A 13,547-nucleotide genomic window follows, 5' to 3' on the forward strand; every position below is an offset into this window, starting at 1 on the left:
GCCACTCTTCTCTGTCAACCCGACGTAATACGGATCCCACACTGATGAGCAATACTTAAGTATAGGTCGAACGAGTGTTTTGTAAGCCACCTCCTTTGTTGATGGACTGCATTTTCTAAGTCCCAATGAATCTCAACCTGGCACCCGCCTTACCAACAATTAATTTTATATGATCATTTCACTTCAAATCGTTCCGTACGCATACTCCCAGGTATTTTACGGAAGTAACTGCTACCAGTGTTTGTTCCGCCATCATATAATCATACATTTAAGGATCCTTCTTTCTACGTATTCGCAATACATTACGTCTATGTTAAGGGTCAGCTGTCACTCCATGCACCAAGTGCCTATCCGCTGCAGATCCTCCTGCATTTCGCTGCAATTTCTCTGTATACTACAGCATCATCCGCGAAAAGCCACATGGAGCTTCCGACACTATCTACTCGGTCATTTATACATATTGTGAAAAGCAATGGTCCCATAACACTCCCCTGTGGGACGCCAGAGGTTAGTTTAACGTCTGTAGACGTCTCTCCATTGAGAACAACATGCTGTGTTCTGTTTGCTAAAAACTCTTCATTCCAGTCACACAGCTAGTGTGATATTCAGTAGGCTCTCACGTTGTTTACACCCTGTGACTATCCGATGGAAGGCTTTGCGAATGGCTAGAGGACATTACCTGCCATCATGTGTGCTGCTAACATAGAAATATGGAGTGTTACTTGTGAATAGGGTATGGTCCCCTTTTGCCCTTAAGAAAATCTTAAGTGCGGAATTTTACGGCCCCGTATTCTGCGTACACCAGGGGAACATCTCATCTCATGAGTGTTCAGGCCCCATCAAAAATACAACTGATGGGGCCCGTGAAGGACGATCTGGAACGCCTGGAGTGTACAAAATACCTGGTGAGTGCGGCTGCTGCTACATCGGCCAAACAGTACGCCGAGCGGAGTTCACGCCTACGCTGTCGCGAAAAATCAGCTGTGGCAGAACACGCTTTATAAAATAGACACCGCTTCAAATGGCTCTGAGCACTATGGGACTCAACTGCTGAGGTCATCAGTCCCCTACAACATAGAACAACTTAAACCTAACTAACCTAAGGACATCACACACATCCATGCCCGAGGCAACTTCGAACCTGCGACCGTAGCGGTCGCGCGGTTCCAGACTGTAGCGCCTAGAACCGCTCGGCCACTCCGGCCAGCAAAATAGACACCGAGTTCTGTTGGACGAAACATGTGTCGCTGTGAGAACGAAGGAAGTTTGGGATAGCGTCATAAAAGAAGCAGTAGGAATGTCTGAAGACACCTTCAACAAGGACGGTGGCTTACATCTCAGCACAGCCTGGAACCCTGCCGTCGCGGGGCTGTAGCTGGCGCAACGAAAACGTATGGCAGCACCAGTGACGTCACAGCCAGCAGCGCGGAAACGGCGATAGGGCAGTTTTGTTTTGGGGCGCAAAAAACAACGCCCAAGTCAAAACTGTAGAACACGAACACAGAGGGGAGGGAAGCGACTATACGTCAGTCCCAATGGACAGAATAGGGGACAGCTAAAAACAGGCATGTGGAAAAACGGCTAAAAAAACACCGTACAAGAATGGAGGTCCAAAACTAAAAATTAAATGGCCTTCACCATACTGCTTCGGCGTATGAAAAGTAAAACGCGGTCGACAGCTCGCGCATCATTCGCTAAAACGGCTAATAAATCAGACGCCAAACGCAAGTTGGAACGTACATTGTTAAAAAAAAAAAAAGGTGGGGGGGGGGGGGGGGCATTCCGGCAGGAAATGGCGGACAGTTGAAATTTGGGCGCAATACGTACACAGTGGTGGGATAGGGCCAGTGAGCAAATGACGATGGCTAAAAAAGCAGTGCCCAATACGCAGCCGAGTTAAAATAATCTCCTCACGGCGGGAGGGCCTCTGATGTAAGGAAATATTATTAAGCATCAGATTGAGAAGGGGAAGCAACATATACTTGCATGGCTCCCTTTACAGTTTAGAAAGTGCCGCGTACCATTGTCAAACAGTGAGACTATGTGCGAAGTAAAGTTTGCTAAAAAATTCCCGGACGTCACTGGCACTGAAAATGCACTTAAGGGCCAGTTTAAAACTGAGTTTGAAGAATATTGCAAGGGGGGAATATAAGTAGTATGTTAACGTCGGCCTCGACTGTTCTGACCACACAATGACACGTCGGACACGGTTGGCTCCGTGAAAGAACTTGGCACATAGAAAGTAAATGATTAAGGTTGTCCAACCACCAAAGGAAACACGAATTTAGAGTAATTGACACTATAATCGCGAACTTGGATTTAACATGTTAACACTTACAGAGCGTGAGTGGTTTGAAAAGTTTGTAAATCACGCAGAAATGTCCTTTCATTAACCACTCTCCGTTTTTCACACGTACTGGTCCCAAATTCAACAAAATGACAGTATATCTCTGTAAGTTTTCACAAATTACAAAAATTATAATGACGCCTATGTAATGGTGTGTCCGTATTATACAGGAGATAAGAAGAGAGTGATATCGGCAGGCAGTGGACGATGTCTTCAGAGTCTGTCTTTAATATCGAAGTTGTTATATGCGCGCTGAATTAGTCTATAGTTTCTTAGGCGCCTGCAATGGTGTACTCAACGACGAACCTGGGTGCACGAATGGCAAAACGTCATTTTTGCGGATGAATCCAGGTTCTGTTTACAGCATCACGATGATCGCATCCGTGTTTGGCGACATCGCGGTGAACGCACATTCGAAGCGTGTATTCGTCATCGCCATACTGGCGTATCACCCGTCGTGATGGTGTGTGGTGCCATTGTTTACACGTCTCGGTCACCTCTTGTTCGCATTGACGCACTTTGAACAGGGGTCGTTACATTTCAGATGTGTTACAACCGGTGGCTCTACCCTTCATTCGATCTCTGCCAAACCCTACATTTTAGCAGGATAATGCACGACCGCATGTTGCAGGTCCTGTACGGGCCTTTCTGGATACGGAAAATGTTCGACTGCTGCCCTGGCCAGCACATTCTCCCGATCTCTCACCAACTGAAAACGTCTGGTCAATGGTGGCCGAGCAACTGGCTCGTCACAATACGCCAGTCACTATTCTTGATGAACTGTGGTATCGTGTTGAAGCTGCATGGGCAGTTGTACCTGTACACGCCATCAAAGCTCTTCTTGACTCAATGCCCGGGCGTATCAAGGCCGTTATTACAGCCAAAGGTGGTTGTTCTGGGTACTGATTTCTCAGGATGTATGCACCCAAATTGCGTCACATGTCAGTTCTAGTGTAATATATTTGTCCAATGAATAGCCGTTTATCATCTGCATTTCTTCTTGGTGTAGCAATTTTAATGGCCAGTAGTGTACATAAATAAAGAATGCCAGTGTGAGCCAACAATTTAGCAACAAAATATGACTTAGTTGAAGAAACAAGCAGCGAAAACAGTATATAATACCGGGCGGGGGGGGGGGGGGGGGGGGGGAATTAAAACCTGTCATAGAATGGCGAAGCAAGACGGAAGCGTTCAATTCCCAACAGAATTCCTAAAATCGCCCAGTGTTCCTGGCCAGTCCTGTCCATTTCACAAAAGAAAGAAAATAGATCAAGAGAAGCGAGTACATTTCAGCTAGTGAATTAAAAGCAGAAAAATCTGTAAGGCGGTGTGCCTCGGTCTGATTTCTCTTTCAAGCATGCCGACTGCCTGCCTCCGACTTTGCACTGGACCGCAGTCGTAGCAACTGGGCCACGGAGTGCGGTCGAACTTCCAGAACTCCGCTCAACTGTTCCGCAACTGCGACTTGTGGCAAATTAGCTGACGTCAGAAACTCTTGCTGGTGGTCGGAGGAAATCGTCTACTGGGAACAGCTAACAACGTTACGAAAGGGGAAACACAGTTCTGAACATTGGAGTTTAATAACGAGAAATTTGTAAGTAGATAGAACTCAGAAAATAAAGTACGTAAATACTCGCAATTGAAACGTATTACAAAGCAGACTGCCGTAGTTCGCTCATCAACGAGACAAGTTATTGGATATTTAATTCGTAATTGCAGTCTCAACTCAAGATAAATTCTGAGCTGTCTTGATCAGTACTACAGGTACATACATTATTACTGAATTAGCATCTGCGTCATTATTGTGAACCTGCTGCTACATGATACGATATAACTGGAAGATACATACACCCCCCCCCCACACACACACACACACACCCACACACAGCAAAGCTGTCAACGCTCTCTTGAAATGAAGCAGAATAATACAGGGTGTTTATAAATGAATATCGGAGTTTTAATGCTTTATAATATTTATTATATTAAACTAACAGCTATAAATGATATGTCAAATGAAAGAGCAACTCGAACAGTTTTACCAAGAACCTTATAAATGTTCAATGTGAGCAACATTTGTCACACGTCACACATCAAGTCTATAGCCGAGTTCTTCCCAAACATTGATAAGTGTGTCTTCGGTCGTCTTAGTAACTGTTGCTTGTGGCGTTCGCTGTGTTATTCAGTGGTTTGGTATTAAACTAATTCGTAAATGAAAATGATATTTCATTACACTGACTAATTACAAAATAATTTTCTCTCCCGATTAAAGATTTGGTCAAGTTGCTAAAGAAATCCAAGTTAACGTTGTGTGCCACTAAATCACAGTTAATACAACAGATTCTATACAACTATTGATTATGATGGAAACAGTTATCTTCAGCAAAAGGATCATTAAAACCACCGAACATCAGCCGCGCACAACACGGACGTATGTTACCTGAAACAATATTCTTCGCAACTCGTGCGTAATTAATTTCGGCTCCAAACATCAGCAACAAACGTTTGTTATATGGATCGTGCTATGAGCACTGTTTTTAAAGAACCAATCTGATTCGAATTATTTTCATTAAAATGAGTTCGGGACCACCGGTGCACATTTATTTCTACACGTTTTTATTACCTTTGGCATTTATGTCTGCAGAGTTGCGTAATTTGAATTTGCCGCTAATTGTTAAGATGGCGGCAGTATTTGAAATGATTATTAAACTTTAGTTTCATATTGTGCACTATTTAGACTAATTTGCATCAAGCAAACCTTTGACACTTGCGTAAGAAACACATACAAAAACGCGATACAAATCGCTATCATCAATAGCTGCGCTCCTTCCAGCGGAAAGAAATAATTAACACAGATAATGCTTATTGAGAGAGGAATTAAAGTTACAAATAATTATTCACTCATATTTATAATAATAATGAACTCTACTCTCAAGTAATAATTGACAAATAACTACAATTTCTTAACAGACCTCAGTTTGATATGCGTCTTGCGTCCGCAACCTACAAAAGCCAACCAACAATAGGTAAAAACAAAGGAAGACAAACGCAGATCATAAAAGGAATTTACAATTATCATTGTCTTTGTATGATACACATCGATATGTCCAATGACATCATAAAATATTATACAAATAATTAATATTTATCATCGTTTTATTTCACTGTTTTTTCATATGTCGTAGCTATAACTGTTAGAGGCATAATTTCCTCTCGTCGCACTGTACCTAAAATTTATATCGTGGATGTTACATGCTTCAGTCCGGTATCTTAATTCAGGGAGGTCTGCTGGTAGCGGAGGCACATACACACGATCCTCTATGAAGCCCCAAAGGAAAAAATCGCACATCGTTAGGTTGGGTGAACGTGGAGGCCATGCAAAACATGGGCTCCTTCCGGCCTATCCAGCGCTTGGGTACATAGACTTGATGTGTGACAGATGGTTCTCACATTGAACATTTATAAGGTTCTTGGTAAAACTGTTCGAGTTGCTCTTTCATCTGACATATCATTTATAATTGTAAGTTTAATATAATAAAGCGTTAAAACCCCGATATTCATGTATAAACACCCTGTATATAGGAAATATTCTGATCTCCCCACTTGGCACTCCATCTTATAGCGAGCACAGCTCTACTTACTATCTCCAGCTGACAAAATCTAAACTCAGATAGCTATACTGTACTACAAATAAAAAACGACAATCGATAAATAAACCCATAGCAATCCGTAACACCAATATGCAACATACTACGAACTTATGCACCAACGTAATACATACATTTTTATAATATGTATGGATTCTGTTATCCATAGCTGTGTTCGTACATGCTATGTATCATGTTTATAACACATATGGGTCTCACGTTTGCCCATTTGTACGTTCCTGTCAAGAATAAAAGAAGATTTTAGCAAAATATCATACATATTGGAACGACTGCACAAGCTCATGTTCACATATCAGATGAAAGGAATCTTGGCTTTTGAAGTTTTTACTTCTATATGTAAATGTGTGTTCGACACCTCATAAACCACAGAACCGATTTCAGCCAAACTTGACATATATATTCCTTACCGCCAGACAACATTCTCTGTGGGGGTAAGGACCACCTATGACATTTCAGGAGATATGACGTCATAAACACGGAGGTACGTGAACTACTCTTGGATCATGCAGGATGTTTAAATTTTGTTTTCTTCATTCAAATGGTTCTAAGCACTATGTGACTTAACATCTGAAGTCATCATCCCCCTAAGAACTAGCTAAACTTAACCAAACTGAGGACATCACACACATCCATGCCCGACGCAGGATTGCGACCGTAGCAGCAGCATGGTTCCGGACTGAAGCGCCTAGAACCGCTCGACCATTTTCTTCTTTGCCACTAACTGTATTCGTAACATTCTTCGGGTACAGTATTCACATATACCGCTAAATGTACTTCACAAATAAATCATTGTACGACACCCAGTTCAAGAGATTTAACGTCAGGAACTCTGAGATGCGTGAAGTTTTGATACATTTATTCTTCAGTACTAAGATGCTCGAACAGTCATGCCCAATTAGGGAAATCCGTAACACTTGTCAGCGCTTTTGACAGCTTTCAATTGCGAAACGCAATTGGCTATAGACGAAAACAACAGCCGTCGACAGAGCCATAGCGATGTAGACACCAGAAGGATCTGTACTTTCGGACATTTCTTTGTATAATTGCCTGATATTTGAAACTTTATTTCCGCAAATACATGGAAATGAAGTGTGTTTGTAGTGTAATATCGAAAAAAATTCTTTTTTTTCCCGATTGTAATAGGAAACTGACAAAATGAGTGCCCAGGCAACGTCGGGTTGTCAGCTAGTTTCTTTTTAATGAAAGAAACGTCAGTGCCTGTAGAAGGATTTTTTTCCTTCTTTTAAATGGGCTCTGATGCAAGAACTAGGAGCATTGACTTCACATCAAGGTTCGTTGAAAATGTTCAAATGCGTGTGAAATCTTATGGGACCTACCTGCTAAAGTCCCTAAGCTTACACACTACTTAACCTAAATTATCCTAAGGACAAACACACACCCATGCCCGAAGGAGGAGTCGAACCTCCGCCGGGACCAGCCGTACAGTCCATGGCTGCAGCGTCTTAGATCGCTCGGCTAATCCCGCGCGGCAGGTTCGTTGAAGTCAGCTCTGAAAAACAGATACAGCCATCCTGATCCCCTATGAGTAATGTTAAATTGTCATCATTTTATGGATCTCACTAGGAACTGAAGCCTTTTTATAAAGTTTTGTAATACTGATTTTATCTGTGATAACAGAAAGACGACCAAGGCGCAAGCTTTTGGACGCCCACTGCTCAGTAACGAGTCATTTCCAAATGTATTGAGTCTTTAAGTCGAGGACAGCGTGACACAAAACAATATGCACCCGAGCAAAGTTGTAGTCCTATATAGAGGTATACTGGAAACTGTAAGGCAACAATTTTGAAACGAACAGTAAACCTGAGAAAACACTGGGATATGAATTCTGAATAAAATTAGACTGGAAATATTGAATTTGTACACTAATTCAGAGTCGTGTTCTTACACTTTTGTCACATGGAAGTGTAATACTGCGCTGTCGTTGATTCTGCACATGGCCAAAACTTTCAGTTTAATCAAGTAACAGGATTTGACGTGAAAATCGATTAAGACCTTCGTGGTACAAAGATTCACTTGACAATAGAATCTTATCATCAGGTCTAGGGGACGACAAGCCTCAAACAATTTAGATGTGCGCTATGATTCTCATCGTCCTACAGCGCAGCAGCTAAAATAATTTTGAATGACTACGATGTTCGTTGTACGATTCGGCTTTAGGTTATTTTCAACGACAGATGCCTAAGTACCTGAAAACAGCCTAGTGCCGAAATTGAACGGTAACACGAAAAAATAAACCAAAAGTTGACAGCGGTCTGGAATCATTCAACACACTAACAACGGTTCTCTGAATTTACAGTAACCAGTGACTCCTTAAACAACAAAAAGTGAGCGCTTACTGTATATCCAATGACATATGCGATTGGATAGAAAGTTTGCTAACAGACATGGAGCAGTATGTCGTCCTGAACGGGTAACTTCAACAGGAACAAGAGTAACTTCAGGTGTGCCCCAGGGCAGCGTAATAGGTCCTCCGCTTTTTACTATTTACATAAACGATCTGGTTGATGGTATTGACACCGGCATTAGACTGTTTGCCGATGATGCTGTAGTCTACAGGAAAGTAGTATCACACGAAAGTTGTGAGCAAATCAATGAGGATTTGCAGAAAATAAATGCGTGGTGTGATGACTGGCAGTTATCTCTCAATATTAGTAAGTGTAATCTACTGCGTATAACAAGGCGAAAATCCCCATTAATGTACGAGGACAAAATCAATGATCAGTCTTTGGAAGCGGTAACATCAGTCAAGTATCTGGGTGTGACTATTCGAAATGATCTCAAATGGAATGATCAGATTAGACAAGTAACTGGCAAGGCGAACTCTAGATTGCAGTTTATTGGTAGAATCCTGAAGCGATCTAATCCTTCAACAAAGGAAATTGCTTAAAATACGTTTGTTCGTCTATATGGAACCCTTACCAGTTGGGTGTTATTAAAGAGATTGAGAAGGTCCAAAGAAGTGCGGCAAGATTCGTGGCTGGTACATTTAGCCATCGCGAGAGCGTTACAAATCTCATAGAAAGTTTGAAGTGGGACACACTTGCACATACACGACGCGCTAAACAGAAGGGGCTGCTCTGTAAATTCCGAAATCCGATCTTCACCGAGGATGTTGAGCATATACTATTATCACCAACTTTCAAATCGCGTAATGATCATCATTCAAAGATAAGGGAAATAAGAGCTCGTACTGAGGCGTTCAGACAGTCGTTTTTTCCTCGCGCGATCCGCGAATGGAACAGAGGGGATGGGGGGAGATATGATTTTGGCGCGAATTGTGCTCTCCGCCACACACCACTTGGTGGCTAGCGGAGTGTACATGTAGACGTAGATTTCCGTAACAGGAAATTCCATAACAAAAGTAAAACACGTGTGAGTTTACAAATATTAAATTACTTAAAAAATAAAAATACGTTGAAAAGAAATGTCTGTATTCAGACCAAGTATTTTTCCTTCTCATTAACCCGTTCAAAAAAAAGGCGCGAATAGTCGTCTAAACGTTCGCACTGCAGCTGTTCGAGGACGTAGGCCTATTCTAATTAACAGCAAACTGGTGTAACTCTTCTCCACAGAAATCCCTTCTCCTCTCTGTCTTCCGTATGTAAGGGGAAGAAGATAGAATTGGGTCGTATAGCTGAAAATCGCAAATAGGAACAGTACTGCGTTTGCTGTTGGCGGTAAGAAAACCCCTTTTCAAAAATGCAACAGGCAGTCCGCAGTAAAGACAGCTGAATGCAAATTGAGTTGCTCCAGGCTGCAGCCAAAATGGCCCAACGGAGAAACCCCGGTTAACTTGGCTGCTGCTCATGCGTCTACATCTGCCTGTGCTGAAAAACCCTCAGGGCAGCTCCCTCTTCCACTGGTTATTTAAGACTCAGACGTGGACAGCCGAAAAATTTGAAGGAAAAGTGTACGATCGTCCATGTTCACAAACACTAAAACACTCTTACGGGAAATACAAAACGAACAGCTACCACAGAAGTGGAAACGGACCACAAAGTGATTCTAAAAGGGTTCCGTTCTTACCGACTGAGGTACAGAAATATGCACGTACGCCTTTTGAAGGAAGACTCTCAAATAAAACAGCCAATATCTTCAAAAGTACAAATATCAGTGTAAGTTTCTTCAAAAAAAAAAAAAAAAAAAGATGTCCAACATCAAGCCATCCTTAATATATACACTTCCATCCATCGCCGTAATAAATCTGATATACACAAACTAGTACGACAATCTTGTCCAAATTACTACAGTCGCTAGCCAGGCAAAGGCTTCCACTTAAGAAGCATCTCAGTGCAATTCGACTTAACAAGTCCACCTTTGCTGCTCACATAGTTAAGGATCCTTCAATATTCAAACAATGGCAATATTATGAATATCATTGAAGAAATATTTACAAATAAAAGGATGTTGTCTCACAACATCCTCGATGAACAGACTGACAACGCTTAAAAAAAAAAAAAAAAAGATTTCCAAATGTTATTCTGACACCTGTTTTAAATAGCCTTTTTTTGTGGGCTGTCAGTACATGTAGAAATTGTGAAATATTGCTCGCTGTGCTAACCGTGACCCATCTTTTACCCTAATTTCGAAACTGTGTTTACAACAAATCTTGTGAATCGACAACTAGAACGGTACTATGTCGGTGAATTGTAATTGTCGATTTCTTTTGCGTTGATCTTCCTGTCACTGACGGCTTTTATATATGTTACCATTTATTTGATTTTAGTTTGTCCCCGCCGTGTATGAGGCATCTTTGGGTCCCGTATGATGTCAATGGACAAACCTGACTGTCGGAATCGTACGCTGGAATTTGTCCGAGAAACGTTTATTACAATAATATTGCGAGTTACACGAAAAATAATAAAAATGCAAGCCTTCAAATAAATGACACGTTGCTGTCAGTACTTCTACTAATAATGTACTATGCAATTTCCAGCTCTTATTTGTCTTCTTTTCCTTTGATATAGGGCACCATGGGACTATAAGATGTGTTGGTAGCCTTTTTTTTTTTTTTTTTTAACCACTAGTTCAGAGATGTAACAAACAAAAACATGTTCAATCAATACTGCACTCTTCAAGTACAATAAGTAAAATCTGGTTATTGTCTATCGTTTCTGGCAATGCAATTTTCATGACGAGCAGTGTGTATTACTCCGAAACTTCAGTTATTTATTTGTGTAGGCGGTAATGTGTTATAGGTTGTGCGCTCCTTTTTTAAACCTTTCGTTCTTGATGCGACACATATGTCCCACTAAAGTTAGACCCAGAGTTGAGCTAGGCTTGTATGTTTTACGGAAATCAGATCAAACCATCTTCTCCGTTCCAAGAGTGTCTGAAGTAACTAAGTGCTTTTTCTTATACATCATAGACACAGTTTTGAAACATTACTACACACTTCAGTAATTCAGCTGATTTGTACTTAGTGGGATGTATATGCCACAGAAAACTTCATCTAATGTAGAAAACATTGGTGTGTGTTGTGTCAAAGACAACATGTGTAGATATGTTGTGTACTTTTGTAGGATTTTTCATTGTGGGAGGAATAAATGTGTTTTGGTATTCATTCCTTGTACTCTTTCCATAATTTCCATCCTGATTAAACCCTTTTAAAAATTTGACAGCAAAAAAATCCTGGCTTCACATGAAAACACCAACCTATGTCCCACTTCACTGATTTTCAAAATCGGTTAACCTTTTTTGTCACTGTGTATTATTTATCACAGAGGAAGACAATTTTTGACCTTTTATTTTTCAAATAAGGAAGGTGTACTTATATGAATAACGAACACTAACTTCACTTAACGAAGGTTTATTCAGCACTTGCACATACAACAGCACAGAGCGAACTGCATCCGGCCACAACACATACAGTATACAGGGTGATCAAAAAAGTCAGTATAAATTTGAAAACTTAATAAACCACGGAATAATGTAGATAGAGAGGTAAAAATTGACACACATGCTTGGAATGACATGGGGTTTTATTAGAACAAAAAAATACAAAAGTTCAAAAAATGTCCGACAAATGGCGCGTGAAAGATCTCTTGCGCGCGTCGGTTGGTGATGATCGTGTGCTCAGCCGCCACTTTCGTCATGCTTGGCCTCCCAGGTCTCCAGACCTCAGTTCGTGCTATTATTCGCTTTGGGGTTACCTGAAGTCGCAAGTGTATCGTGATCGACCGACATCTCTAGAGATGCTGAAAGACAACATCCGACGCCAATGCCTCACCATAACCCCGGACATGCTTTACAGTGCTGTTCACAACATTATTCCTCGACTACAGCTATTGTTGAGGAATGATGGTGGACATAATGAGCATTTCCTGTAAAGAACATCATCTTTGCTTTGTCTTACTTTGTTATGCTAATTATTGCTATTCTGATCAGATGAAGCGCCATCTGTCGAACATTTTTGAACTTTTGTATTTTTTTTTTTGGTTCTAATAAAACCCCATGTCATTCCAAGCATGTGTGTCAATTTGTACCTCTCTATCTACATTATTCCGTGATTTATTCTGTTTTCAAATTTATACTCACTTTTTGATCACCCAGTATATACAGCAACAGAACATTCCAGTACAATGATGCTTGACTTTTTGCATACTTCTAGAATGTACTCGAACCGAATATAGAAATTAAATTGTACAGTCCATGTGAGTTTTGAACTCACGACCCTCCATGCAACAGTTGAGTATCATAATCACTGCATCACAGTGCTACTCAGCTTCTTCTTCGACAATATGCATGATAAATTTAACCCTTCTATGATTAAATCACTTCCTGAGCGACGTTATCAAATGCAGCAGAGGTCTATCTACCTAATTAAAAAAAAAAGGAAGGAAGGTAGACCTCTACCTACCTACCTTCCCTCCTTTTTTGTGTGTTTTTCTTTGCTCTTCGGAGCCGGTCATTAATTAGCGTGCAAGCTGAGGACCTTCTTTTAATTCGGCGCCTCTTGTTCTCTGTTGCAGAACTTCGACGAGGTGAAGCAGCTCGAAGACCTGAAGAATTCCTTCGGTGAGTAACTCTCCTCTTTGTCTAAGACTTTGCGCAACTTGCCAGCTGTAATGAAACAGTGTTTAATTAATCGGCTACGGAAAGAACTTCGCAGGGGGGTAGTAGTCCACGGCTTATTTCAGAACATGTTAAATACCTAACTCCTTGTATACAGTTCCGATTTCTTTCCGAGCCCTAGTTTTCCCCTATAACTTTCACGGAAGTTACTTTGGTTGTTTCATTACTGAAACATCAAATTACTAGGAGCCAAAGAAACTGGTACAAGTGCCTCATATCATGAGGGCCCCCCCCCCCTCCCGCGACCACGCAGAAGTGCCGCAACACGACGTGGCATGGACTTGACTAATGTCTGAAGTAGTCCTGGATGGAATTGACACCTTGAATGCCGCAGGACTATCCGTAAGAGCACGTTGCAAGGCATCCCAGATATGTTTAATAATCATGCCTGCGGAAACGTTTAAATTCAGGAGAGTGTTCCTAGAGCCTCTGGACGTGTG

The 13,547-nt window shown here is 41.3% G+C and overlaps 1 protein-coding gene across 1 annotated transcript in view; it reads left to right on the forward strand.

Moving 5' to 3' along the window:
• The window catches only part of LOC126428137 (uncharacterized), a 744,079-nt gene that overhangs the window by 661,417 nt on the left and 69,115 nt on the right, over positions 1 to 13,547 (forward strand). The window contains exon 4 of the mRNA XM_050090038.1: positions 13,005 to 13,050. Coding sequence (XP_049945995.1) covers positions 13,005 to 13,050 — 46 coding nt within the window. The remainder of the gene's footprint in view (positions 1 to 13,004; positions 13,051 to 13,547) is intronic.

The sequence above is a fragment of the Schistocerca serialis genome, chromosome 12 (genome assembly GCF_023864345.2).
Source record: "Schistocerca serialis cubense isolate TAMUIC-IGC-003099 chromosome 12, iqSchSeri2.2, whole genome shotgun sequence".
In the NCBI taxonomy this organism is placed as follows: domain Eukaryota; kingdom Metazoa; phylum Arthropoda; class Insecta; order Orthoptera; family Acrididae; genus Schistocerca; species Schistocerca serialis.